This window comes from Seriola dumerili, unplaced genomic scaffold (genome assembly GCF_002260705.1).
Source record: "Seriola dumerili isolate Sdu_G_001 unplaced genomic scaffold, Sdu_1.0 BDQW01000012.1, whole genome shotgun sequence".
Classification (NCBI taxonomy): Eukaryota; Metazoa; Chordata; class Actinopteri; order Carangiformes; family Carangidae; genus Seriola; species Seriola dumerili.
In genome coordinates, this window is record NW_019174267.1 from 993,620 (window position 1) to 1,021,408 (window position 27,789).

At 41.8% G+C, this 27,789-nt stretch overlaps 2 protein-coding genes across 4 annotated transcripts in view; both read right to left on the reverse strand.

Moving 5' to 3' along the window:
* Nucleotides 1–22,460, reverse strand: part of ddb1 (damage specific DNA binding protein 1) — a 57,542-nt gene extending 35,082 nt beyond the window's left edge. The window contains exons 1-14 of the mRNA XM_022750302.1: nucleotides 22,307–22,460; nucleotides 20,662–20,810; nucleotides 19,750–19,866; nucleotides 19,174–19,395; nucleotides 18,868–18,982; nucleotides 17,896–17,993; nucleotides 12,883–13,041; nucleotides 10,123–10,206; nucleotides 9,336–9,452; nucleotides 6,357–6,459; nucleotides 5,579–5,654; nucleotides 5,378–5,486; nucleotides 2,254–2,432; nucleotides 1,378–1,541 (exon numbers count right to left, since the gene is read on the reverse strand). Coding sequence (XP_022606023.1) covers nucleotides 1,378–1,541; nucleotides 2,254–2,432; nucleotides 5,378–5,486; nucleotides 5,579–5,654; nucleotides 6,357–6,459; nucleotides 9,336–9,452; nucleotides 10,123–10,206; nucleotides 12,883–13,041; nucleotides 17,896–17,993; nucleotides 18,868–18,982; nucleotides 19,174–19,395; nucleotides 19,750–19,866; nucleotides 20,662–20,810; nucleotides 22,307–22,367 — 1,753 coding nt within the window. The 5' untranslated portion in view covers nucleotides 22,368–22,460. The remainder of the gene's footprint in view (nucleotides 1–1,377; nucleotides 1,542–2,253; nucleotides 2,433–5,377; nucleotides 5,487–5,578; nucleotides 5,655–6,356; nucleotides 6,460–9,335; nucleotides 9,453–10,122; nucleotides 10,207–12,882; nucleotides 13,042–17,895; nucleotides 17,994–18,867; nucleotides 18,983–19,173; nucleotides 19,396–19,749; nucleotides 19,867–20,661; nucleotides 20,811–22,306) is intronic.
* Nucleotides 22,461–23,905: 1,445 nt separating this feature from the next.
* The window catches only part of cttn (cortactin), a 16,195-nt gene continuing 12,311 nt past the window's right edge, over nucleotides 23,906–27,789 (reverse strand). For all 3 annotated transcript variants that reach the window (XM_022750288.1, XM_022750270.1, XM_022750280.1), the window contains 5 exons: nucleotides 27,485–27,554; nucleotides 27,096–27,397; nucleotides 26,520–26,646; nucleotides 26,184–26,252; nucleotides 23,906–25,565 (listed from right to left, as the gene is read on the reverse strand). In XM_022750288.1, coding sequence (XP_022606009.1) covers nucleotides 25,429–25,565; nucleotides 26,184–26,252; nucleotides 26,520–26,646; nucleotides 27,096–27,397; nucleotides 27,485–27,554 — 705 coding nt within the window. In that variant the 3' untranslated portion in view covers nucleotides 23,906–25,428. The remainder of the gene's footprint in view (nucleotides 25,566–26,183; nucleotides 26,253–26,519; nucleotides 26,647–27,095; nucleotides 27,398–27,484; nucleotides 27,555–27,789) is intronic.

The window sequence follows — 27,789 nt, forward strand, 5'->3', positions numbered from 1 at the left end:
AGAAGAAGAAGTAGTCAAGTCCTCTCTTGCATATTTTAACATTCTAAGTTTAAATAGTTGTCGAGCGTCTAAATGGTGCACTGAACGTGTTTGGGTTTGGCAGCACAGTCGATGCTCAACTACTCCAGAAGTAATGAAGAATTTAAAGGCAGATGTCACTGAAGCTGTGATACGGTCCGTTTTAGTTACTGCTGCACAGTTCTTGAACTTCTTTACTGGATAATAATAATAATAATGGATAACTCCACATCCAACGACCAGAACCCAGAGAGTTCACCAAATAACATGTTAAGACTATTATCTATCACCCAGACTATTTCTGGGCCGAACTACTCCCACACATAAAACTAGAATCTCCATCTCACAGTTGTATCCCTCCGCCACTCAGACTAGTTCCAGGCTACATCCCAGTTTATCAGTCAGAGAAAATATTAAACATTTGTCTGAAATTTTGTCATAATTGTTGTGTGAAGTCTTGAGCAATGGCTAGAAAAAATGTTCTGTGACGTCACCGTGACCTTGACCTTTGACCTTTGGCCACCAAAATCAAATCAGTTCATCCTCGAGTCCTTGATAATGTTTGTGTCAAATGTGAAGAAGTTCCTTCAAGGCGTTACTCAGATATCGTGTCGACAATCAACCTGAAAACAATATGGCCTCCAGCTCTGGCTGTTGCCGGCGGAGACGTAACAAGATAAATCTTTAGTTTAAGATGGAGATTTAGCCGTGCTGATGGGTATTTTTCACCCTTTGAAAAGCGCCAGGCAACCTTGCTAATGCTGCTCCCTGTATGCTAAGCTAAGCTCCGGCTTCATGTTTTCTGAATGTGGTATCGATCTTCTCATTTCACTCCCTGCATCACAACGAAACGCTGAAAGATTTCAGGACTGACTCCGTTTGTACGACACCAGCCCAGCTGTTGTGTTGCATCACTATTTGTTATTTGTAATTTGTATTTTCCACTGTTACAATCATCTGTTGGTTTTTAGTAATTACCTCTCTTTCTGTGCCAGCTTCAGCCATGAGAGCAGAGGAGACTGAAACTAAAACTTCCTCCTCGCCTGAAACTGCTGCTGCTACCATCGGTTCAAACTCGCTTCTTACTCATTTAATGACCAATTTATTTGTATTTACAACACTGATTCACAATTTCTACTTGGTGCTTATCAGCCTTTAACAAGCTGTGGCTTGTTAAGGGGTGATAGAAATAGATTTTCCCTCCACATGTGAAGCCTGGTGTAAGTTAGGAATCTGTGAAGCATGTGCTCCTGGGCTAGAAACACTTCACTTCATCTGTGCCCACCCATCTCTCTCCACAAGTCAGAAACAGCTTTCCTGTTCTCGTGTCAGTGCTCTCCACCTCTCTCTCTCTCTCACCTCCGCCCAGCATCTCCTTGTGCAGGGCGGTGAAGCAGGGCAGTTTGAGCACACGGGCCGAGATGTCAGTCCACAGTCCCACGGCACAGAGCGGTGACTCAGCGCCGGCCTCCCCCAGAGGTGTGATGTCCAGGCAGGCCACCTCGTGCTCCATCTCCGTGGTACTGAGGAAGGAGCAGAGCGTGTGAATGTGCAGTGTGTGTGTGTGTGTGTGTGTGTGTGTGTGTGTGTACAACACACAGCGAGACAAAATGACTAGTGAAAAGCTCTAAATTGATTATTTTTTTCCCCTGATGTGAGAAACGTCCTGGAGTCGTCTGGTGAGTTCACACCGTCTGAAGTTGCCAGACAACTTTTACATTTCCTATAAAAACGGCGGAAAAGTTCAACATTTTCGTCTTGAAGATCAATCGGCTGCAGCTGGATCTTTGGGTTATTACCCGTTCTGCTCTCCCTTGAGAATTTATTTCATCAACAACAGCTGAGCTTGATAAAAGCTAAAGTCACAAGCAGCTGATCAGTTATTTCCCCAGCGTCTGCGCTGCATTAAGATCCTCCTGTAGAACAATCTGAAGATAATCCATCGACAGTATCGACGGACGCAGCAGCAGGTCAGAGATGTTCTGTCAAATCTTGATCAGATCAATCGCGTTTCTGATGTTGTAGCTGATAATATCTAAGAAATGTTCAAATGCCGATCACGGGCAGAACAGCCTGTTCAACTTCAAGCCAACCAATGCTATCTCAGTGATCGATGGAACTGTCACTCAAACAGATACGCAGGTAAGAAAAATACTCAGTTCAGTTGCTGATTAAACAGTAACTCGCAAAATGTGTGTGTGTGTGTGTGTGTGTGTGTGTGTGTGTGTGTCTCACCTAATCTGTTTGAGCTCTCCGGCCAGGATCTGCAGGTAGTACAGGGCCCGGCCCACAGCGAGCACCACCTGAGTGTGGTTACAGGCGGCCACGCTGATGTTCCTGCCCTGCGGCTCTTTCCATTCACTCACTAACGCCTTGCTGTCCTGGAGCACCAGGCGCACAGAGCCAGACGTGATCTGGAGACACACACACACACACACACACACACACACACACACACACACACAGAGTGGTTTAAAGATTATTTCTGCATTAAATTCTTTGGCGAGTGACAGAAAGGCAAAGCTAAAATATGAAGCCGTTTCAAAGCTAATCCGATTGTTTATATGTGGTTCGGTGCCAGGTTCGTTGTTGAACTTGTTTTAATGCCTGAAAAGAAATTATAATTAATTGCAAATATATTTTTCCACATAATTTGTTTCTTTTTATAGAAAAGTGATAAAAGTGTGATTTTGATCTTTGAAGGAAGATAAATTTCTTTCTGTTCAATTCACACATTAACAAATGGTGCAAACAGCAGATTCCTGAGTCCTGGGATTACATCTTAAAACAATAAAAACATTCCTGAAGAAGCTAACGCAGATGTTTCACAGAAGATAAAAGGGAAGAATCTCAGTAGAAGACAAAGATCAAAGCTTCACTGACATTTTCTAACGAGAAACCATCAAAGAATTATAATGTATTCATGGAAAACGCAGCAGTTTAACCACAACACAAATGTCAGGAAATATGACTGAATAAAAAAGAATTTGTTTGATCCCAAATATTAAAACAACTTGTTTGTGTTTCACAACCTATTTACAAGTTTTACAAAAAGTTAATCTGATTGTATTTGTGCTGCGTGCACCAGAGCGGCATGTGAACACCTGTTAAAGCCCCTCAGGTGAACGAGAAATACAAATTTAATATTTTAAAGATAATAATAAGACGGGGAGAGCCACACAGGACTGAAGCAGCAAGAGAAGACGAAGAGAGAAGGAGAGCAGAAGAAGCCTCATTAACAGCCTGCAGCCGCTACAAACAAGGCCGCGTATAAACGGAGGCCGCACTCGTTAAGGAGCACACGCAATAATACGGTGGGTTAATGAGACACTACAGCAAATATTAAAGGCAGGGTCCTTAATGGAGTCCTTGAAAGCAGTTATAAAGAGATTAGACAGAGTCCCTTTGTTTAAATTGAACCTTTTGTTAGTTGTTGGAACATTTCACTAAATCCAAAATTCATCGGGTTATTTCTGATTTATTTATAAAGCGTCACAGTCACTTATTTTATGTCTGAGTCATGATCAGATTCAGTCTGGACAGAGACAGCTACAGAGTCATGTTGCTGGTGTGATGTGAATATGACATCAACAGGTCTTTGCTCCGTCTGTTTTTACAGGGAGACGTCAAATCACTAGATCAGCCGCCAGCCAGTGCGTCCGCTCTGACTCGTTAACATGTGCGCCGAAACCGAGACGTGCCTCAGCCGCCACGTTCACGCCACGCAGCCGGTGTGTTCCTGGGTTGAACGCAGTTGGCTTGTCTGAGCCGGTTTGTTCTGGAAGCTGCTTAATTAGAGCAGCAAAGTTCAAGCACACAGTCTGTGTGTGGGACGGAGGACAGAAATAACAAGGCTACCAACTGCGAAAAGCCACAGAGGAATATGAGAAACTCTTTCAAATCATTTGTTTCATTGTTAGTATCAAAATATATTTCTACGTCCAGTTCCTCTGTGATTATAGCTTGTCTTCAGTCCACTAATGTTAGTGTCCCTGACTCTGTCTGCCACTACATCCTTTCTGATGCAACCACTGAAGGCCACAGTAAAATAATAATAATTCTACAGCTCTTGGCTTCAACGGCAGTTTAAATACATAAGTATGAACTTGTATTATTCAAAGAGGCTTTGTCTGCAGCCAGAAAGCAGGAGCGGCGTAGCATCACATTCGCAGTAAGTATAAAAATGTTTTCAGAGCACGACAGTGAGAAGAGTCAAATGTTCTTGAAACACAAGCAGGTTTTTGAATTTAAAGGCTGATTGTCATAATAACCCAAAGATCTCTAACAGCTTGCAGAATCCCAGCAGGTTTCATCCTCATTTCAAAAAGGCAGGCTGAAACTTGAATTTAAATGAAGTGCAATATTCATCTCAACCGAGTGTAAAATACATGAAGTCCTTTTGCGCTCTTCATATTCACATCTGCCCATTTCAATCGTGCATGATTCAGCTCCAGCAAAGTGTATCTTATTAAACGGAGAGAGGCCACAGTTGAATAATTAATTTCTATAATTAATTTTGAATTTGTGAAATTAGCTGATATTCCCGTTTTCAACTGCAATGTACAAATTCTGCGAGTCAGCTAATTCTAGGAGAGAGAATGTTAAAGTTCCCCTCCAGACATGTTTTAAATTACGTAAAAATACTCCGATTAATATTTTGTTCAACATCGTTTTCACACATAAAAGTGAAAAAAAAAAAAAAAAAAAAGAGACTCTAAGAAGCTCATCCACTCTGTCTTCCTCACTGAGAAATTCTGCATCAGGCCTGGAGCCCCGCCCACCACCTGCTGGCTCCAGGTGGACAGGTGAAAGAGCAGAGAGCATCAAGATGGTGAGAGGAGGAAACATCAGAGAGACTCAGCCACATGTTTGAGCCTCAGTCAGACCCAGACTCAGAGGAGGAGTCTGAGACCAGAACCAGAGACTAGCAGACGGATCAGAACTGTTAGCTAGTTAGCATCTTTCATTTGTTTATGTTGTTTGTTAGCTTGTAACTGTCAGTGGCTGACACAGTGTTAGCGGTAATGCTAACTCTCTCTCTCTGTACTGACGAGGTTTCAGGTGTATTTAGCCCCGCCCCCCGTCCCCACAGGTTGACAGGATTGGTTCCTGAGGTCTGTGACGTATGAAACCCTGAATCTGTGTTTATGAGTCTGTCATTGGTTCACTGCAGCTCAAGCTGGAAACACTGAGTGATGGTGCTGATGATCATTTCATCATGTACTTTAACAACATACGGATGTTCACAGGGTTAAACACTTGATTTTCACAGTGAAGCACACAGACAGCACTCGTGCTTAACACATATAACTGAAGTGTGTGTGTGTGTGTGTGTGTGTGTGTGTGTGTGTGTACAAACTTGAATGAGCTGCTGGTGCGCGACGTTGCCACAGTAAAACGTCTGCTGGTTGTCCACAAAGCCTGGAAGTTCCGTCTCTTCTACCTCCTCGCCACTCAGCATCAGCACTCTGGAGGGAACACGCTCTCGTGAGATAAGATAGCGGCACTCAGAATTGACTCCACACTTATCTGGCACGCCACTCAGGCAAACAACACTCACCGTGTCTGACCCACGAAAGACAGCACCAGCATGTCGTCTGTCTCTCTGCCGGCCTCAGAGCGCAGCGGCCACAAACCTTGAAGGGGAAAAGACAGGGTAAAGAAATACAACGCCTAGTCAGTAATCACGCTTCAAGATCTTTAACTGTTCCATCTGTCAAATGTTAACATGTTAGGAGGTGTACAGGTTACAGATCCCTCCCAGGGAGCCATTGACCAGCTAAGTGAATAATTGCCTCTCATCAAGAGGTCAGGAGAGGAGGCAGCAGCCGAGACATTCAGGGCAGAGCTGGTCAATAAACAGCTGAAGCCTAACAAGCACAAGAAGACCTTAACTGGCTCGTGCGTCTCATTTTAGCATCAGAGAACAGACGAGGGAGAGCAGATTTGTAGGATGGTGGTGGTGTAGAGGAGTCTGCCGATGTTAAAACCTGACGGGATTCTTCAGTTTGACAGTTGATTATTGCAGACGCGTCAGTCCTCTCTCCGTCCGAGTGAAAACTAATGTCTCCAAACCGAACTCTCGGCCACTTTCCTCCTCTTTTAAAAACGTACGGCGCCAGGCGCTTATGACACCTGAGCCGTCTGCTCACGCTCACACGCTGAGCTCGGAGGAGCAACAGCTGGCGTCTTGACCTGGGTGACCTAAACAGATGTGCGGGGTTGAAATGCCTCCGCTCTCAACTCAAGTCACGGATTAAAGCTCCAGATAGAGTGGAGCCTTGAGAGGGAGCGGGGCGGACGAGACACAGACGCACACGTACAGAGAACACACGAACCTTTGATTCCCGGCAGGTCGATGCTGGCATGTTCATGAATCCCGATGCCGTTGCGGATAATCCGGAGAGAGCCCTCTTTGAACGCACCTGAGCACGTCACCAGCTAAAAGCAGCAGAGGGAGACATAAAGACATGAACTGAGATATGTGGGTGTGATTTTTGGTTTTTTTGTTATGGAGTTGAACCTTTTATTTTCTCTTCAACATCCTCTTTGATTCTTGTGATACCTTCTCTACTCTTTGCTTTCCTATCTGTTTGAAGGGAAACCTTATTTTCTACTTTTACCCACCATTCAAATCTGCAATAAATACACTGTACGTTGTGCTCATTAATTACTAATTAGTCAACACCAACTGCTGGGATATGAACTCTGCAACCCCGCTAAAAGGAAGTCTAATGAAGTCAGTCATATGCTCAATCTGTGCTTAACTTCCACAAATGCGTAGTAGTAGCTCTAATACCCACGTTCATGGTGCGAGTAGTAATAATAGCAGTAACAGAACACCTTGTAAATAGAATTGCTGGTAGTGATTAAAGAGGCTGTTTGTAAGTTTTCTCTGCTGCTGAACGTGGTTGAGTAGCATGCTAACTTCAGTAGAAGATAAAGACGTTAGCATTGGCGTCGATGTCCACCTCTGTGGGTGAGTATAGGAATGAATTGTGATGCTGAACGTTTCTTCTAGACCAGGTATTATATGAGAAGATGTAATTATAGAAAAATATATATATATAATGTTTTAAAACAAAATGATCGTTAAAAACATTAACAAAACATTCATTGTTTTGTTTTCTGTCTCGTATTAAGGCCTTTCACTGTGATAAGCCAATCATAAGAGCTTCTATGTCGTCGTCAGCCGGAACACATCGTACACCTGTTTGCTATTTCAGTGCGATTGCGTGGGAGAAGAAAACATCCAGGGCAAAAACTGGAGTAACAAAAGGAGAGAGAGTCGAGAGACAGATGGTGAATTGAGCTTCGCCTGCGTTCAGTTCAATCCTCCATATTGCTCTGGGGTCGGATGTGAGCCACCAGCATTCAGAGTTAGAAAACTTCTAGACTGGTGAGTAAACCACTGTTAATGCTAACGTTAGCTACGTAGCAAGAGCAAAACTAACAGTCCCAGTTCTAGTAATAAATGTCCGATTTAAGAATCAGTTTCAGTTTATAGTGGAGCTGGTCTGAGGTTGCCAGTACAAACATGACAACAGTGCTGAGATCCAACACCCTGAAGGTAAATTATTCTGGTGTCTGTACAGTCTGGCTGGAGAGCACCAGAATGTGATTTATTCATCCAGTCACGGTACACTAACAGGATTAATACCAGAGCCCATAATAATCTCAGCCCCTACCAGCTGCCACCCAGCACCTTCATCCTCATGGAAATAACCACTGCAAACCTGGCAACCCACTGAACTCCCCCGAGCATGTTCTCAAATGCCCTCACACTCTGAGCCACAGTCTCATGGGACGGACTGAATCCCGATAATCTGCACAAATTATGTTCATGTGTTTGTTATTTATGCTGCTTTTATCAGTCTGCATTGTTTGCAGTTGCACATTTGAGAACACAATCACTTCTCCATCTCTGGCTCCGCTGCCGCGCTCTCTCTGCGGTTTTACACTGGGTCGTATTTTGCCCTGCAGCCGGTGCATCAGTCCTTTACTGTCTCAACCGTCTTGGAACGAGTCCGCGCCAATTAACCAGGTCAAATGCTCGGCGGACTTCGCAGCAAAACGGCAAATTAAAACAATTGTGATTGGATTTAGAGAGTGTGGATGAATACAGTCGGGGACTGGCTGTGTGCTGGTCTGTGCCCAGAGTCTGGCTCAGCGCTCCAGTGGACGGCTGCCTTTGGAAACACATCAAGTACCCCGAGGCCTGGTCTCAAACCCTGCCAACAAAACCTTCTGTACTGCATCTCTCCATACTTCACTGTTGCATCTCCCTCCGCCTCAGTGATTCCTCACAAAGGACGACAAATATTCACATCAAAAAAAAAAGAGTTTTTTGTCAAACTATATTCCTGCAGCATTGTGTCAAAGAGTGTGCCAAAAACAGACCGTCTCAATCGACAGCTGGCTGCAATTAAAAAAATTGAATAATGTGATATTACAGCGAGAAAAAAAAAAAAGACATATCAACTCCTTATTACTGGGTACAAACATGAAATTGTGTCCTCCTGTTGCCTTTTAACATTCAGTGTGAGTTATATCACTTTATATTCAGAAAACAAACTGTTTGACGATTGCTGAGGATAAACAAACTGGAGTGTGCCGTGCTAAAGATGATGGATTGTTAGGAAACATGCAGACAGGGAACAATCCAGAAGAGGTCTTCACTGTCACTTTTAATGGGTGTAAATATTATTAGAGGAAATAGCATTGCACAGTAATCTGCCTTTTTGCAACAGAACAAGAAAAGCAATTTAAGTCTGTGTACGAGAGATGCATTTTAATATCAGGTGTAACTGCCGTCCAGCTAAAACATATCTGGACACAAATGGGAACAGGAGGCCAGAGGCGACAAAACAATGAGCACAGACAAGAGAAGGAGACCCAGACTGCCTTTAAATAAAAAAAGGCACAGGAAGCTGTGTATTTGGTGTCAGCAAGAATCCTGAATACGCTGTACTGTATCGACGCCGGCGGCAGGTTTGTGCTGTAGTATGTTCCATGCTTAATTCTGCTGACAAAAACACAGTGAACACGACTCAGGGAGCTAGCCGCAGCGGTGCTATCAGCCCAGACTCCCTGAAGGCTGTGACAAAGAGGATGATGAAGAGGAAAACACAGACGGAGACTCACCATAAGCTACAATGACAATCCAGCGACCGTTAAGACGGTTTTCGGTAATCGCCATGTTATGTCTACATCTTGTGCTGAACGCCCCAAAGGAAGCTTTTATCATCTCTGAACGATTCGCTTTCAGTCTGTAAACCCAGGTTGTGGTGAGAAAGAAAGGACTGAGTTTGTTTTACCTGACCCTGGCCTTGCCTCTCCAGGTCCACCACACACATGTCCACAATGGGCCCCAGATTGGTGAACGTCTCCATCACCCCCACATACGAGCCCTGGTCGTTGCTGTCCACGTTGAGCTGCAGAGAAACGAGCAGAACCCTGCTGACCACTGGTGACGGAGCATGGTGGACTCATTACTAATTTAAATGTGTAGGATATCAAACCTCAGATCTTAAAGTTACTGCCTATAAATGGCTTTATCTTTCATTTCTGAACAGGTTTATGGAAGATTTGTAAAACTTTCAAACAAGACATTAACAGAATAGATCAAGAGAACAATCACAAAAAAGTGATTTTATTTCAATAATATATATAAATAATATAAAACAAAATAATATGAATACTGAACACAGACCAACAAATCGCCACATGCACTAATTTAACTCACCAGCTGTGCAGTGTCACTTATCTGCTGCTATTATTACTGTTATATTATTATATTGTTCGTCTTTTATACCTAGTAGTTACTGACATTTCACAGTTTTTTCTCTCTTGTTCTGTCACTTTGCTGCTGTAACGCTGGATATTTATTTATCCTGTGAAAGTGAAAAGCAGAAATAACCAGCGACTGAAATCGCGACTCACATCTGCAATATCTGCCGAAATAATCATCCTATGACTTTTCTTTTGTTTTTGCATATTGTGAAGCTCTATTTATTCTCCAACATTACTTTGTGTGATTTAAAATTCATGAACTACATAATTGTAAAAATAAAATATATGAAACTTTGTTCTCTTGCTGCTTACCTTGACTAACTGGGAGTCTCCCAGTCTGGAGCCCACAAAGACCACACCGTTGTCCAAGTAGGTCAAACACTCAGCAATAGACGTCTGTCAGTGGAGAAGGACACAAAAACTTAAGTCTTAAATAGATCATTTAGCTTTTGATCAATATGCTGATTATTTTCCTGATGAATCGCTTTGGCTAGAAAATCCAGAGCTTTGTGTGACAGCTTCAAATTGTTCTTTCTGTCCAATCAGCAGCTGAAAACACAGAGACGAATCCTCAGAATATTAATTATTCATCAGAAGTTCCCGGTTAATTTGCTGTCAATCAAGTTCACAGTTTAAACTCTAGTCCACATTAACGCAGACACATTTTTACTCTCACATTCACATTAAATCGGCGTTTACACGGAGAACTTTGCGTCTGGTCCGACTCTTCCTGGATAGTTCTGTACGTCAGTGTGGCTGATCGCGCACATGCATGAAACAGGTTTGACAGGTTTGAAGTGAGGGTCAACAACTTGCTCAAAAAAAATAAAAAGATCAATAATCAGTTTTTATAGTAGATGAATGGTTTAAATGATCTCTGTGAAAATGGCAAATATTTCATCTTCCGCTCCGACATGTTTGTTCTGGTTTTATCGTCGACCAAACGACATCCGCGGTTATGACACATCACTCCAGGCTCCGGTCATTTCAGATGGGAACTGTTATTATTTTTGACCTTTAACACACCAAACTATTAATGGAAAAAAAAAAAAACTAATTGGCAAATGACTTGATAAAAAAACATAATGATTATTTGCAGCCCAGCTGCTGCAATCGCCTGACAACAACCAGAGAAAGGTCAGTGAGAACAAATCTCCTCAGCTGTATTGAGGCACGAATGAAGTCATGACGATGACAGAAGATAATGATATTAATGCTAAATTATGCTGTTGGCAAAATGGACATTAAATAAATGGAACTTTCCTGTTATTTTGAAATGTGTGGTTTGAGGAGTCACCCTCATCAGCGTCGGCATGATCTCTCTCTGAAGTTTTATTTAGACAGAACAAAGACGAGTCTGTCCGTCTGACGTGTTAATGTAGAGCTGCTGCTCCGTGTTGACTGAGCGCAGAGGTCCTCACAATAAAATCTAGAGTGATTTGAAAAGCAATCTGCCTCCTGGTCAACACAGCTACTCTGCTTGATTGTCTCCAGCATCACTCTGCAGACTAAGAAAGCATTTTACCTTTCTAAACTCAATGGCAAGTCATTAGAGGAAGGCGCCACAAGCCAGAAGCTGTCTGCCTTTAACGTGAGGATTTGCTTTGAGCAGCAGCACTGATATACAGTCACTGTCTTAATCAACTTTAAAGGGATAGGCGACACCCTGGAAAGCAGGCAACAAAAGAGGTGGGATCATTTTTTCCCTCATCCTCTGCACAAGTACAGACTGATCCATTAGCTTCTGTCAGGGCTATAGACCATTAAAAAGTCAATGGTAACAAAGTGTGTATTGAGAGTAAAAGGCAGCGGGAAGAAAATCAACAAGCAACATGAAGGGCGGTCGAGCCAGGTACAAAGAAACAGACTGGAGAGATGCCAGAGGACAGACGGTGGATAAACAGAGTGAAGACAGGCAGAGATAAAGTGACTGGCCTTCTGCAGGGAAAGAGCCATATAATATTGTAAAGAGTCCTGAGTGCCCTGAGATAACTTCTGCTATGATTTAGCACTATGTAAACAATATTGATTTGACATTTTAATGCCACTTTTCCATCATTTACACTTAATTATTGCATATTTTAATGAGTTTTCCCGCCAGACTGTAAACAAGTAGTGAATTATTGTGCGTTTTAGCCCAAACAAACAGTCTGTAAAGAGCTATTAATATTTAAAACCACATGTATTCCTGACTGAGCACTGATTCATGTTCTGATGTTTCCTCTACCTGCAAAACACGTTTGTCTAATTCATGTCGCAAATGATCAGGGATCTAAAGCTGAGTCACACTCTGCATCAGCAATGTAACTGACAATATTCAGTTTCAACTTGAACAATTAAACAATTACAATTAAAACAAATACAAAACTTCAATTAGGAGTTAATTTATTCTAATATTTCTGATCGATGATTTCCTTCTTTGAGAAGCCTGTCAGACTTAAAAGTAAAAATGAGTCGAGGACAGGATAACCAAAAACGAAAACCACAGATAAAATGTATAATGTGGAAAAACATCATATATATTACTGCAGGAAATTCCACGGCGTCACATTTCATTTTCTGAAATAATTAAAGTGTCCTAGGACATTTTAAACTGTATAATGACAGTGTGAGGCTGAGAGTGTGTGCGTGTGTGTGTGTGTGTGTGTGTGTGTTTCCAATGCATCTTAGAGATGGCTCTGTTGTCAAAAGTGTTAAGTAAATCAAGATAATTAATCAATTTGTTCATTCATTCAGCCCATAAATGTCACGTTAAGTGGACTTAGACTTGCTTGTGTAATGGGGACGTCTCCCGTCTCTGCAATCGGTGCGATTCTTAATGTGCTTTGTTATCAGTTATAACTTGTCAAACACTGAAGACGACTCTTGGCAGGACACTCCTGATACAGATAAATACATTACTCTGTCTTCATGCTCGCACTGTTTTGAAGCGGAGGCCGGAGGTCGTAAAACGTACACGCACAGTGAGTCGCAACCTGTTAATCAAAACTGTTTGAGGTACGTGGCAGGACTGAAGTGAGCGACGGGCTGTTTGTGGAAAAGCTCTGAGCAATAAGTAAATAAAGAAAGGACCTCTCCGAGCAGCTCCACGTGCAGGTCTTTGAGCGCCACTGTGCCGTCCATGAGCTCCTCCTTCTCCAGCAGCAGCATGAACAGGCGTCCCTCCATGTCCCCCAGCAGGTAGCGCGAGCCATTCGGGTCCACCCGGTTGTGACAGACGATGGTACTTTGCTGCAATCGAGAGTGGAACACAAATAAATCATTAAAAGCACCAGAACAAACAAAAAAAAAAAAACACTTTATCCAAGTACTGTGTGAAAACGTCGAAGCAGAGCCACAGAGACCTGTCCTGGGTATGTTCGTTTCATTATCTCTCATCATGAAAACATAATGAAAGAGGGAGTTTCCCCCTGGTGCAACTTAAAACTACAGAGCCAAGTCAGCACGCCGCCCTGTCAGGAACCTGTGAACACAACAACGCTACATCACTACAACGCTACAATGCTACAACGCTACATCACTACAACGCTACATCACTACAATGCTACAACGCTACATCACTACAACGCTACATCACTACAACGCTACATCACTACAACGCTACAACGCTCCATCGCTACAACACTACAACGCTACATCACTACAACGCTACATCACTACAACGCTACATCACTACAACGCTACAACGCTACATCACTACAACGCTACAACGCTACATCACTACAACGCTACATCACTACATCACTACAACGCTCCATCACTACAACGCTACATCACTACAACGCTCCATCACTACAACGCTACATCACTACAACGCTACATCACTACAACGCTACAACGCTACAACGCTACAACACTACAACGCTACATCACTACAACGCTACATCACTACAACGCTACAACACTACATCACTACAACACTACATTACTACAACGCTACATCACTATAACGCTACAACGCTACATCACTACAACGCTACATCACTACAACGCTACAACACTACATCACTACAACACTACATCACTACAACGCTACAACGCTCCATCACTACAACGCTCCATCACTACAACGCTCTAACACTACATCACTACAACACTACATTACTACAACGCTCTAACACCTGTGTGTCTTATCAGTTGACATATGCGCCAACACTGATGAACCTACGATATCCTAATATTCATAAATTAAACTGACTTGGCCACTTGTTTTAATCAGCTCTACTTAATATGTCAGAATTTTGTGGTTTTATCATCTCATGCTGCCATATTTTAACATATTGTATAAGACAGAAAGAAAACTGAACAGATGCCTCGACAGAGTGAAGCTAGAGACGTTAGGAAAACTCTCCGGATGCAAACTGTTGTGTCTAGTGAGCGGCTGCTGTAAAGCATAACCTGTCTCATAATACTTTCCCCGTGAACTAAACTCCCTTCAGGATGTTGTCGCGCTCACTCTCAGCTTTCACTCCTGGTTAACACTTGGGCTTCAGCCAGACTGGGCTGCACCAAAAGCATCTTAGGAGCCAAAGCCTCCCTTCTCCACTATCAGTACAAGATAAGCCGCCCAACCTGCTAGAATTGTAGTCATGATTGGAATTGGCATTAAAATCACCCAGTGTGACTGAGCCTGTTCTACTTTCCTTCAAAGGAAGGTATTGTTATTGTCATTGTCTACTGTACAAGCTGAGTCAATTTCTCACTTGATTGAACCTATACAAAACTCATTTTCACAATCCACCTTCCTGTCGTATTGCTTACATTTTTTGTCAAAGCACGGATCCGCTTTTTACTTTCACAGCTCCACAAACTTCCAGCAATCCTCTCGACTGAACGGCAAGTAATGAGCTTCTTCGATTCGGCGAGTGAGACCAGTCTGCTGACCCACCATAGGCCAGTTTACAGAAACGTATTAACATGAGCTCGGATACGTTCAGCAGACCTCCACGCCGGCGTCTCGTATTCATGTTTCACTTCTGTGCTTGAAAAGTGACAACTCATTAATTAGCTGCCAAAAAATGTTGTTATACATCAAAGGATGTGCGTCTGTGTTTTCTTGACTTTGCTGAAAGGAGCGTGTGTGTTTCAGCTGAATACTAATTTGACATTAGGTGTTAAGACAAAGTCCAAAGTAAAAACTGGAGCTTCATTAGTCACGTAGCAGATGCCCCACCACCTCTTCCCTCAAACATCTGCTGAGCAATGTTGGGCAGTGCTCCTGTGGAAACAGACTTGTAACAGAGACGTGACAGCTTGCAAGACAATTGTGAGTGGAGTGATGGCGCAGGCTGTTTGGGGCTTTTAAAAGACACAACGGATGAGCAGGACACAGATATGAGCTGCAGCCCATGAGGAGACAACAGAAGGCTTAGAAGTGTTTGAGGCTATACTTGTGTTGCATTTTCATTCCTCATATCAAGGTCTCGGTAAGGACAACTTTGTGGTGCAGCTAAACACTTCACAGTTTCAAACTAAATTGCATATTTTTAATTAATATTTTCATGTTCATTTCTGAAGTGGTGCTGATACAGATGAAGCTTTTTTGTTTCTTTGAAATACCACAGAGTGTCTAGTTTGAAAAAGTGGAAATCACTGGTTACCTGCACTGCAATAAAAAGGCAACCATGGTATTGCAAGAGGGCCGACAAATCATTTGCAAAACGATTTTGGTCAAAGTAGGAAATTATATATATATAATTATATATGTATAATGTTTTAAAACAAAATCATCTTTAAAAACCTTACAATTATTGTTTTTTGAAGATGAGCCAATGATAGGAACTTTAACGTTGTCGTCGGATATACCTGTTATACCTGATCTCAGTCTGATTGCACGATAAAAGATCACATCCAAGACAAGAGCTGGAGTATCAAAGTGGAGAGCTGGTTATCAACAGGAAGAATTAAAAGGAAAGTGTCGAGTGACAGATGGTGAATCGACAAGTGATCTCTCCTCCGTTAGAAACATAAAAGAAAAGATGAGCTTCCCGTACTCTCAGTTCAGTCCCGAATGTTTGATCATCATCATTAAAATCAAAAGTGCTCTGAGAAGACTTTATCTTCTATCTATTGTTATGGGGTCAGGGAGATTTTCAAGTGGGCCATGAGTTGGGAAAGGTTGGGTACCACTACCTCTATTTATGACACCACACTACTTAAAACTATTAAAATAATAATCAATAAAAGAAGATAAATAAAAATTAAAAAAGAAGGTGTTAATATTTGGATACATATTTGCATTGACTATTAGGGAAATACAGAAGGTAAAATAAAAAGCAACAAGCCCTTAATAGTTTTGTGTGACATCTCTACAGCCAACAACACGGTCAGTGTTTCCCATACGTTGATTTACTGATTTATTTGTGGCAGCAAATATATATAGATACCGCCATTTACTAATTTTATTATTTTACCAAGTTAAAATGGTAAAAGAAAAAAATCATTGTAGAGCTCTGCATAGATTGAGTCAGGCCCACTCTCTGTTCTTCAAATACATTGACAATGGACCCGCCCGTCCCCATCAGTCTCTTTACAGTCGCTCTCTGTGTGCATGTCACTCGGGGTGCGCAGACTATGCTGTGTGCGTGTGCCGGGACTGTTAATTGTTCGACACAACGTGAATCTGTGGAGTTGTATATATTGCTCAGTTATTTATTTCTCACAAAGTACTCTGCAATTAGAATAATTATAGTGGAGCACCTTTTACACTTCATATAATAATCAAAAGAAGTTTAATTATTCAGAAACCGGCAATACAATTTAATCTGTGGGAAACGCTGTAGGTGCAAATTAACACTGTGTGTCAAACAGTATAAATACAAGCACAAAATATCTCAGTTTAAATTTAGGAAACTTATTTTGGCATAAAAAGTTCAAGTTTCTCGTTCCTGCATCGTTATCTCCAGCAGGTGGATCACTGAACACTTCTGTGAAAGCTGCTGAGTTAAAGTCTTTGTAAACATCAAACCAGTGAAACACATAGAAGGTTTGACTACAGCTACAAGTTAATCAGAAAAAGTCTGCGTTGAATGAACTTGAATGAAGAAACATGGATCAATCACCCCTCTATCAGACTGCCTGGTTCGATATCAACACAGTATGACTCTCACAAAGACTTCAGTTCTTCATTTCTTTTTTTTTTATGGTATAGACAAACCACGCTGCGTAACTCTAAATTAGAAGCTACATCATCTGAGATCATCTGATCTCAATTTGATTTGTTCTTTCCAAAGTGTATGAGGCCTTGGTACAAAAGAGCAAGGAGACAGTGAGAGAATCTTCTCTAATTATAGAAGCAGGATGTTGTTGAAGAGTTCCTTTGGGCCTTAAGCTTTGTTAAATTTGCACAGTGGTACAGACTGCAACTTAATCTTGATAAGATAACACTGAAAGCAGAGGATGTATTGGGAGTCATTGTCACGGCAGTTGTAAACCTGCCTTTAAATCCAATACAACATCAGTCACAAGATTAAGAAGAAACAAACATACACCTCAGGGTCTCCTAAATTATTATGTTCACATGATACAGAATCTGACGGCAGTTTTACAACCACCGTTGTTATTTTACTTCATTATATCAAAGAGCAATGTGTCTGGGACTCAATTTACCACAAAACCTCCTATTTAACCCGACACCGTTTTGCTGGCGCCTCTCCTGCTAACAGCTGGATCCTAATGACTAATATGATGCATCTCTGAAATCTGACAACACAAATAAGCATTACATCAAGCCTGCAGGTGAAATGACGTTACCTTACAACTTTATCTTCAGAGTCCTGTGTACGGAAGTGTTTATATCTGCTGGTGTGTTTTGGTATTAAACACATCAACGCTCCCTTCACATGGGGCTAAAGACCTGTGGTTTGCTTTACCTCACAATTACACAGGGAAAAGAACTGTTCCCATAACATTATGTAAGTCAATTCTACTTTATAATATATCGTAAAGAAATGTTAAACTATCCTTCCTTTCAACTGCTGACTAATGAAAACATTTAAAGGGTTTTATAACAAACGGCTAAATATTCCACTTTTTAAATTGGACAAGAACAGAGAACTGTCAACACCCATTATTTCATGTCTTTACCTTGATAGTGGGAGGTGCAATGGCCAAGTATTTGTCTCCATTGTGATAAGTGATGGACTCTTGTCCTATGATTATAGCTCCACCAAATGGCTCTGGCACTAAAATACAAGCACATAAGCACCAGAGTCAGTCATCGTTACAATTTCACACACAAACCATTTGTATATTCCAAGCGGGTACACTGTGCATTTCACCATGGCTGCAACAATGATATAAGATAAGATGGTCCTCTGATAGTCCTGCAGTGGGGAGATGTGCAGCGTCACAGCAGCAAAGTGGACAGTTCAAAAGAAATGCAAAATTAAAATATCAAATACTAAAAATTTACAAAAGATAATAGAGAAATAATATAGTACATCAATATAGTATGAACAGAAAGATATTAAAAATGTTACAAATGTTAAAATGTCACAAAAACATAATAATAATAATATAAAAATACATATATAATAATATTTAATTACAAGATTTATGAGTTTATCTGTTGCCCCTATGTTTTCAGTTCATCATTACATCATTAATTGCCTCTGTACCTCTGGACCTTATTGTTTGTTGAATACTTGAAAAACACAGAGGAAAATCAGGCAGTAAATAAACAGTAGAGATGTTTTCTACTGTGAATGACTGCTGCGCTGTGGTTTCAAATGCTTTTAAAATCTGAACCCATTAGCCGCTATTCATTTGTGTCTGACGAGCTGCTGACTTTTTAAAACTTTGCCAACGTCCACACACTGATGTAACTACTGCAATCAGTAACTAAACTAAAGAATATTATAATGTATAATTAAAAACAGCTTGTTTTTGTTTGACTAATAGGTAGGATGTTTTATTATCAGGTCTTTAATTTTGTAATAATGTTATACTACCAAAACCCAGGTAATAATCAGATGATACAAACATAAATGCAGTGCTTTAGCTTCTGTAGACTCGACTTACACCTTCAGTCATGTATACAGGATAAAGTGTGATTACCTGGGATGACCATTGATGCCTCAGCCTCCACATTCTCCTGTTTCCAGGGGCCCTTGTTGAACTCCTTCTCCCTCAGAGAAACCTCGTAGGTCTTCACATGGCGTCCCTGGGGATCCTATGATACACAACACAGCACCAAGCTACACTTTTAACTGCCTACAACATTTTAACATTTTAACATTTTACTATGACTATGGGCTTTAGATAATTCAGGAAAAATTCACACAATAAATTTAAAGTCACGTCTGTATGAATTTACGAACAAAGTCGTTCCTCAGACACACTCTCCTTCCTTTCCTTCAGTACCTGGTAGATGAAGCAGACGGTCGGGGCCTGGCAGCCATACAGGAAGTGAACATCAATGACCTGCAGCTCCTCCAGTCTGATGTTAAAGGCCTTGAGCTCACGGTTGTCCCGGTCCAACGGGATCACCTTGAACAACCCGTCATACAGCCGCAGGCCAATCATGCGGCATTCTGGGTCTACAATTCCGATAATACCCGTCTCTGATGGGCGTCCAATACGATCCTGAAGAAAAGAAGGTTTGGTTTGGAGACGTTTAAGGACGGCAGTATACTGTGTGTTCTCAGACTGCTGTTGAACACAATACAACTGGTAAACCTTTTTAAACTCTTATACTTTAAAATAGGGACTGATTCCACTGATATAAACACTATTAAAGAATATAAAGGTTCTTGTTTACTTAAATCAGATTTGTCATGAGTGAAACCCAACAGTGAACTGTTGCATTCAATCAAGGTTAATGAGAGAACGTCTGTTCTTTATACAAACAAACCATAAAAAATCTGAAATGCACATTGATTGAGGAGAAATTAGAACAGTGAATGTGAGGAATCATATTTGTCCTGCTGTCTCACCCACCTGGACGTTGCCGTGGGCACGGGTGATGATGTCGATGCTCTCCCCGTTCTGCTTGTATTCTAGGATGCAGGCGTTGTACTTGGATGTGAGGATGAACAGCAGGTCTTTGCTCTCACCCTGAACGAACGAGAAGAGACACCAAAGTCATCAAAGAGCGAACATGCAGAGGCCTAATTTTAATTTCATTAACACGGTTCAGGACGACAGGCTGGAGCAGAAGTGCTGATCAGACACCTGATTAACTGCCACCGGCTTAAGTAGAGAGACAGACTGTAACAGTGTAGGAATCCACTAGTCAGCCTAAAGCCAGGTGTATTATGGGATTATTATCCTTTTAACTTCATCCCAGATTCATAATAGCCATTAATATTAGGCAGGTTTCTATTTTTTCCCCCATTTGTAACTTCACGAATTAAGGCCGCCACATACAATGTGGCAAATGCACCTTCCAGGAACAACATAGAATATTACGATTAATCAATTAATTCATCTACAAAGCAGAATAGAGTTTGGGAAAAAATGCCCCTCACAGCTTCACAGAGCCGATGTTGATGTCTTCAAATGTCTGGTCAACTCAGTGTGGCACAGAAAAGCAGAGATCAATTATCAGAATAGTTGCTAATTATTTTTCTCTCAATCGACAAATAAATGAATCGACCATTTGTTTCAGCACGATGTGACACTGCTTTTAACTTATGTTCAAATATATAAAATGTCCATCTGCAAACCACACTTAAAGATGACAAAGGAGCAAAATAGACCATAAACCTGTGTGAAGTTATTCACTTTATTTTGAAGTTTTAGCCAATAAACTGCAGATAACATCGAAGATTGAAGCCTTAACCAGTAGTTCCAAAAGCTCACCTGCAACATCTGACTTAGTAACCAGCTGCACACACAAACAACACCTACCTTGGGCCTAAAGAGCTCCATGACGGCAATCTTTCCATACATGCCGACTTCTTTGACGGGCCGCAGCCCCTCTGCTGTGACCACATAGATCTCCAACCGTGTGTTTTTGGCTATGAGCAGATTGAGGTCTTCCGCAGAGGTGAAGTGACCTGCAGACACAAATTTACATTATGTTAATTATACTGCTGTTGCTGTTTTACTGCTTGAGCAACGAGAAGAAAAGATAACAGCAATATGAGCAAAATCATCATTTTCTTTACAAAATATTTTACTAACAGTGTAGCAATACTGAGGGATGATTATTGGTGCTTTAAAGGATATTTTACTACTAAGTAAAATATACTAAGTCAGTACAGACAGTCAAAAAGAATAAACTCCAATCACAAATAACCTGAGCCCTACCTGTGATGCATTTAAACCCCAAGTATTCTATTCACTACAATATTATATAACAATATAATAATAATGATGGTGCAAAACAGAGAAAAGCAAAAAAAAAACATTCACATTGGAGAAAATAACCAGCAAATATTTTAAATATTTTAAAACATTTTATCACAAGTTCAATTCACTCTGCAACAACCAAACAACAATCACATAAGTTCAGAAAATTGTATCAGTTATTACTGAAAACAGCAAGTTGACATTAATTTTAGATGTCTTTCAGACTCAAAACTATTAAAAATAAGATAAAGTTACAATCATACAAATAAAAAGCAGGAAACCATCAGATGTGAAAAACTGGAAACATGAAAAACTGATTATCGAAATGGATTAAAATAAATGTTCTGTTAATGACTAATCGATTAATGGTTTCAGCTGTATTTATATATACTGCTGGGTATTTTACTCTATAAGACATCCTGTTTTATGTATCTTATAAAGATGTTTGTGCAAAATCTTAATTTGTAAAGTAAGTAGTAACTTAAGCTGTCAGGTGAATGTAGTGGAGTAGAAGGTAAAGTATTTCCCTCTAAAATGTACCAGGGTAGAAGTATAAAGTGTCATAAAATGGGCACACTCAAGTAAAGTACAAGTTCCTCAGATTTATTCTTAGTTACATGTCATCACTGTTTAATGTTACACGGAAGTAAAATGCGGATGGGTCAATCAAGTGATTAATGGGCTGTGAGGTTCCTCGGTGACGGTTTCAGTATCAGCTTTTACGTATCCTGTATTTTGTGGCGCATTGCACGTTAGATGAAACGGCCACACGAGCTTCCTTAACGTTATATTATCAGAAAACACGGACTGCCAAGTACGTTCGAGCCTGCAGCGCGTGACACAGCCTGCAGTGACTGTTCGATACGTGATAATAAAGACGATTGATTGTCACCAACACGAAACGCATTTTGATCTGGGATAGCCAGATTAGACACGACAACAGCTAACGTTAGATTCGAGAGAAAGGTTCAGCGGATCGGACGTGAACAGATGACGGACGTGTGTGTGCCATGACTTGCGTGCAGAAAACCAGTGGCTAGTGTAGCAAGTAAACATTTGACTTAGCAAAACAATAGCTAGCAGCTGCTCCGGGCCCGTTTGGAGCACTTTACTTGTCGCGCGGGAGCTCAGCTAGCACGCAGGTGGGCAAATGTTTCTCTCTCTGCAACAGAAAATACAAGAACAAACAGCGGGTATTTACCGGTGATGCAGGCGTTCACTGCCGTAGGTTTCTGGGCTGTAACCACGTAGTTGTACGACATTTTTCACAACAACAAAAGACAAACACCAGAGCAGTGTTTTAATCTTGCACAAGACACAAAATCATTGATAATAAAACTCCCGGAAGTAGTTAGCGGAGCCGTTTAGGCACGGAGGGTAGCTAGCTAACGGTAGCCGAAGAGCGGTGACTCAGAGGTGGAGCGCCCCCTGTGTCGCGGAGGACACGTTACACCACTCAGTGTTTTTATGTATAAATACATACTTTACTATTACTTACTAATTTTAAGGTACTTGTACTTTTTCATCCAACTTCTACTGCACTTCATTTCAGAGGAAAATATTGTACTCCATTACATTCATCTGATAGTTTTAGTTACTTTTTACTTCGGATTTTTGCATAAAAAAACTCAACAAGTCCTCATAAAATGTGATGCTTTGTTAAAAAATTAGACTATTCAACTGTGTAAACAAGTACAGCTCCAACCGTTGGCGAAGACACACATGGAGGCAAAATATGTCAACAATGCAGCTCAGACTGAAGCTGTGTCTCTGCTGCAGACTCTGTTTGATAGGGATCAAAAATAAATTCATTTTAAAATGTGCTTTTTTTGTTCTAATGCAGCTGCCTCTCCCAGTCTGTGGTCACCACTGTGGCCTGGAGCAGCTTCATGCCTCTTCATCAGTGTAATGTAAGTCGACAAAGAAGCAGCTTTAAAGTGAAGAATTTTCTGAACCAGGAATATTTTCTTTTCTTTTTAGAGATCATAATCTGGCACTCCACAGATGTGAGGCAAAACGTTTGAGAACTTTCTAGTTCATACATTTAAATCCAATAAAAAGGAAACAACTAAAGCACATTGTGGAAGCATTGTGAAGTTTAACTGGCAGTGGAAGTCTAAAGCTGCAGTTTCAGTCATGTCTCAATGTGTGTGTAGTGCATTATTTAATGATAGCACAACAGTGAAGGATGCTGATTTCTTAATTGTAGTGCAAAGAACACTATTAGTATGTAGTGTACACTGTGAACAGTTAATTTGGGATCATGCAGCTGAAGACAGATCCAGAATTTTGAATAAAATATGAGTATGTATGAGCAGTGAGATCGACACTGAGAAACAACAGGGAGATTGTGGAAAGGAAAACAGGTGAGACCCTGACTCACCTGGACATACAGAACCGCCTCCTCTTCTGACACAGGTGGTGTGTGTGTGTGTGTGTGTGTGTGTGTGTGTGTGTGTGTGTGTGTGTGTGTGTGTGTATAAAACGTCTCTGTAGACTAAATGTAGTGGAGTTTGCACTAACATGTATCAGACGTAATAACATGGGAATATTAAAACAGCAGCACATTGTTGCACCTGTCTTTGTAGCGCTCTCTTCTGATCAAATATTTTAATTAGTTTATTACTGAAACTCCTTTTACCAATCAGTGTAATTTCATGGGGGAAAAATTCAATCTTCACATTTGAAATCTTTAAAAACAACTGACTTGTTCTTGTTTCTGAAGCATAAAATAAATAGAACAATTACACTGATTAGCAGCTTGATGAAAATAATTAAAATAATGCACCAGACGAGCTCATCGTTCATAGTTTATTTATTGAAACTAAAAAAAGAACAAGCAGGTAATGATGTGACTCAAGCAAACAGAGGTACAGATAAAAATAATGCATTTGAAAAGGTCACTTTTTATTATAAAACCCCAAAGATGAATTTAATGAAAGCCCTCACACACACACACTCGCTCACTCACACACACGCTCGCTCGTGCACACACACCTGTTTCAGCTACACTACCGTGATCCACAGACGAGCCGTCCGTTAGAAATAATTAGTGTTTGGAGAATTCACCAAAGCCTCGTCCCTTAAACAACAGCCTGATATATTCCTGCAGCTCCGCTGGTGAATCGCACTTCTTTCTAAAAGGTCACTCTCACTCTCGAGGTCGGCGAACACCGTGCGGTCGTGATGAGGGATGTCAGTTTTGCTCCACGCCTCACGCTATGACACAAGAACCCGAACGTCCACGGCGGCAAGTCACAAATACACAAGTCTCACACGCATCGAGAAAAACAAAAACATGTTTCCAAATCTATTATTTGTCAAAGCGTCATAACTCTTCTCTCTGTACATGATTCTACGCATGAACCTGTGTAACGTATGAAGATGATTAAAATAATACTATGAATATAGTGTTTTTGTTTCGCTTGTACTTTTACATCATCGACTCTGATCAATTTACACATCGGTAAAGGAGGAAGCCTCATTATTGATCACATATAATCAATCCTTTACTGGTGTAAATGTTCGATGTATTCGTACTATATGAATCAACAAGTGCAGCTTCAATCTGGGGGGAGGGGGGGGTTAAACTCCTGTGCAACGCAGCAACTTTACACAGACAGACCAAGGAGCAAAAGGGGGTTAATCAGCTTTTTGGTCCATAGTCGATGTACTGGACAGTATATAGCTATTAATATACATAATAATCCAAAGTGGAGGTTTTATCTCTTTGATCTGCTCCTGCTTTACGTGAAGGTCGAGCTACTGAGCAGTGAGCACCCTGAGTCCTAGGCACAAGACTCATCTGGTCTTTGGTGAGACTCAACGACGCCTGATCGAAACCTCGTGAGGCCGAAGTCTTATAACACGAATCTGAAAATAAAAACAAATACTTAAAGCTGCAAAATGCAACATGCGGCTGTGAGGCAGGAGGTAAAGAGTTAAAGTCACGCCGGGGCCCGAAGGAGGCGACGGTCAACAGCCTGAGTCGCATCCTGAAGCTTTAACGCAGCAAAGCTTTGAGCCTGTTTTAAACCCAGATAATGAGATCTATATATGTTCTCTGCGTCACTCTGAAATAACTCTGTCACTGCTGCACAGAGAGGCGAAGACCTGAAGATGGAGTAGGGGGGGGCGTATAGGAGACCTGAGGACGTCTCACAGTGTCGAAGCACTAAAGATGAGGTGAAGAGAGAAAAGACCAAAGTGTGGGAAGGAAACAGGATTGGAAATCGTCTCCTTCCTCTTTTTTTTTTTCTTTTTTGTTTTTACAGAGAGACAGGTCATCTTGGCGGGGGAGGGGTGGGGGGGTGGGGGGGGTCATCATTGCCGAACCTCCACGTAATTGGCCGGGAAGAGGCCGTAGGCGCCTCTGCACACGCCTCGCCACCAGCCCTCGTCAATCATCTCGATGTTGGTGATGATGTCATCGGGGTCGAAGGAGATCTCGTCGTCGCCGGCTGAAACGGGAAAAGACGGATTAATGACGAAAGCAGCTGCAAGAACCTGAAACGATTCTACGATCAATCAACAGGAAATTCAGCCACGAGAAAGTGATCAGAAATAAGAAGTTTAATCTTTCAGCCGTTTTTCTGTTTGTAAAATGATTATTTTTTAAGCTGCTGCCAAAACAACGTCTGAACGTGTCGGTTTCCATGAATGTCACTGTTTTATCATATTTAGTAGATAAAACAATTAACAAATAACAAACCACTAGAACCATTTCTCCATCTGAAGCCACTGAGACTCTGAGTCTGTCAGACATCATACATCAGAGCTGGCCCATTAATCTAATTATATTTTTGATTATAAAAACAAGATAATCGAGATAAAACGATTATTGTGCCTCATTCTGTTTCAGAACAAAATTTCATCCCCCAAACAAAAACCACCTGATGATGTCATTAAAGTTTTCTTTTCTCTTGTGTAACTGGAAAAACCACAGACACAAGGCTTTTTGTTTTCTGTTGTTTTCTAAAGTTCAGTGAATACGTGGTGATTGAATCAGAAGCCCTAGATTACGTAACTCCGTTATAAATCCCGATGTGATCGAGCTTCGTTCTCACAATCAGTCTCACCTGCTTGGTAGTCGTACAGCGCCACGGCGGTCACCCCGAGGTCCTCGCCGTACTCGTACTGCTGCCCGTCTGCAAGACCACAAACGTTTCGTTACCACAGTTTTAATCTTTGTTTAATCTTTGTCTTTCTATGTGAATGTGTTTTAATGAACCGTCGATGGGACAATAATAAAACTTTTCATATCTTTATTCTGAGAACAGGCTCAGACCTCATGGCAGTGAGCAGATGAAACCTTGAAAGTAATTTCTCGACAATAAAAGTCAAACATCGACTTGTTTCCTGAAACCAACAGGTGAAGAAGTGAGAGGGAAACAGTAATAAAGTGGGAGCTTCACCTCCTGCTGCCGTCTCCTCGGGGGTCTGGTACAGGTCCTCCTGCTGTGCGTACTGGTTCTGCGGCTCCGCCTCGTACAGCTGCTCTCCGTTCTCCTCAGCAGCATCATACGACGCCTCCTCCGCGGCCTGGCGAGGAAAATACAAAGTGTGAGGCTTCAGGATGGAGGGAGGGAAGGGAGATCTGGAGGAAAGGTCTCACTGGTATAAGTCAGAGTTTCGATCGAGTCGCATCGTGTTAAGTGTTAAGTGTTAAGTGAAAGTCGACGTTGTTTCTAACCGTGTTTTTTTAAGTCAGTGCAGATTTCCTGAGCGACGTTGATGGAAAATCAGAGAAATAAACTCTGGTCATTTTCTTTGAGGTCGTTTGTGAACTGGAACAATCCTCCAGTGAAGTTTCCTGCACTTTCATATCAACAGGTCGTTTAGAACAATGACTGACTGATCTGAGATTCAACATGTATGTACACGATGAAGTTCATGACTGAAATCATGTGACCTGCTCCTCCTCTTTGTGTAACCACTTCTTCTTCTTCGCTCTCAGCTCTTGGCACGGTGGAGCTTTAGAACAGACTCACGTGGTACGGTGCTGCTGCTGGAGCTGGAGCTGCAGCTGCTGGAGCTGCTGCTGCTGGAGCTGCTGCTGCTGGAGCTGGAGCTACCGCCGGCTCAACAGGTGGGGTCGGGCTGGGACTGGCGGCGGGGACCGGAGACGGGGCTTTGGGCGCCTCTTCGATCTTACGGCGCGCCTCCTCCTGCTCCTGCTTCTCCTTGGCCTGTCGACGCGCCCGCTCCTCCTCGGCCCTCTTCCTGTCCTCCTCCTCCTTCTGCTTGGCGATGTTCTCGAAGCGAGCCTTGATGCTTCCTGTGCCGCTGCCGGCTGTTCACAGGAGGAAAGACGTGGTGAGTTCACAGGCCGTCAGACCTTTCTGACTCAAACACACAGATGACGGGGACGGACACTCACCAGCCTCCACAGGTTTGGTCTTCTGGTAAGAAGAGGTCGGCTTCTCCACGTCCTCAAACGTCCCTGCACTCTGTCGAAGACAGAGAGGAAGACAGGAAGACAGAGATGAAGACATGAGACAGAGAGGAAGACATGAGACAGAGAGGAAGACATGAAGACAGAGATGAAGACAGGAAGACAGAGAGGAAGACATGAAGACAGAGGAAGACATGAAGTATTCTACTTTATTTTCTTGTTATTTATTTTGTTTGATTCAATTAAAACTACAAATCCAGACATCACCTGGCCCAGTGGGGGGGTGGGGG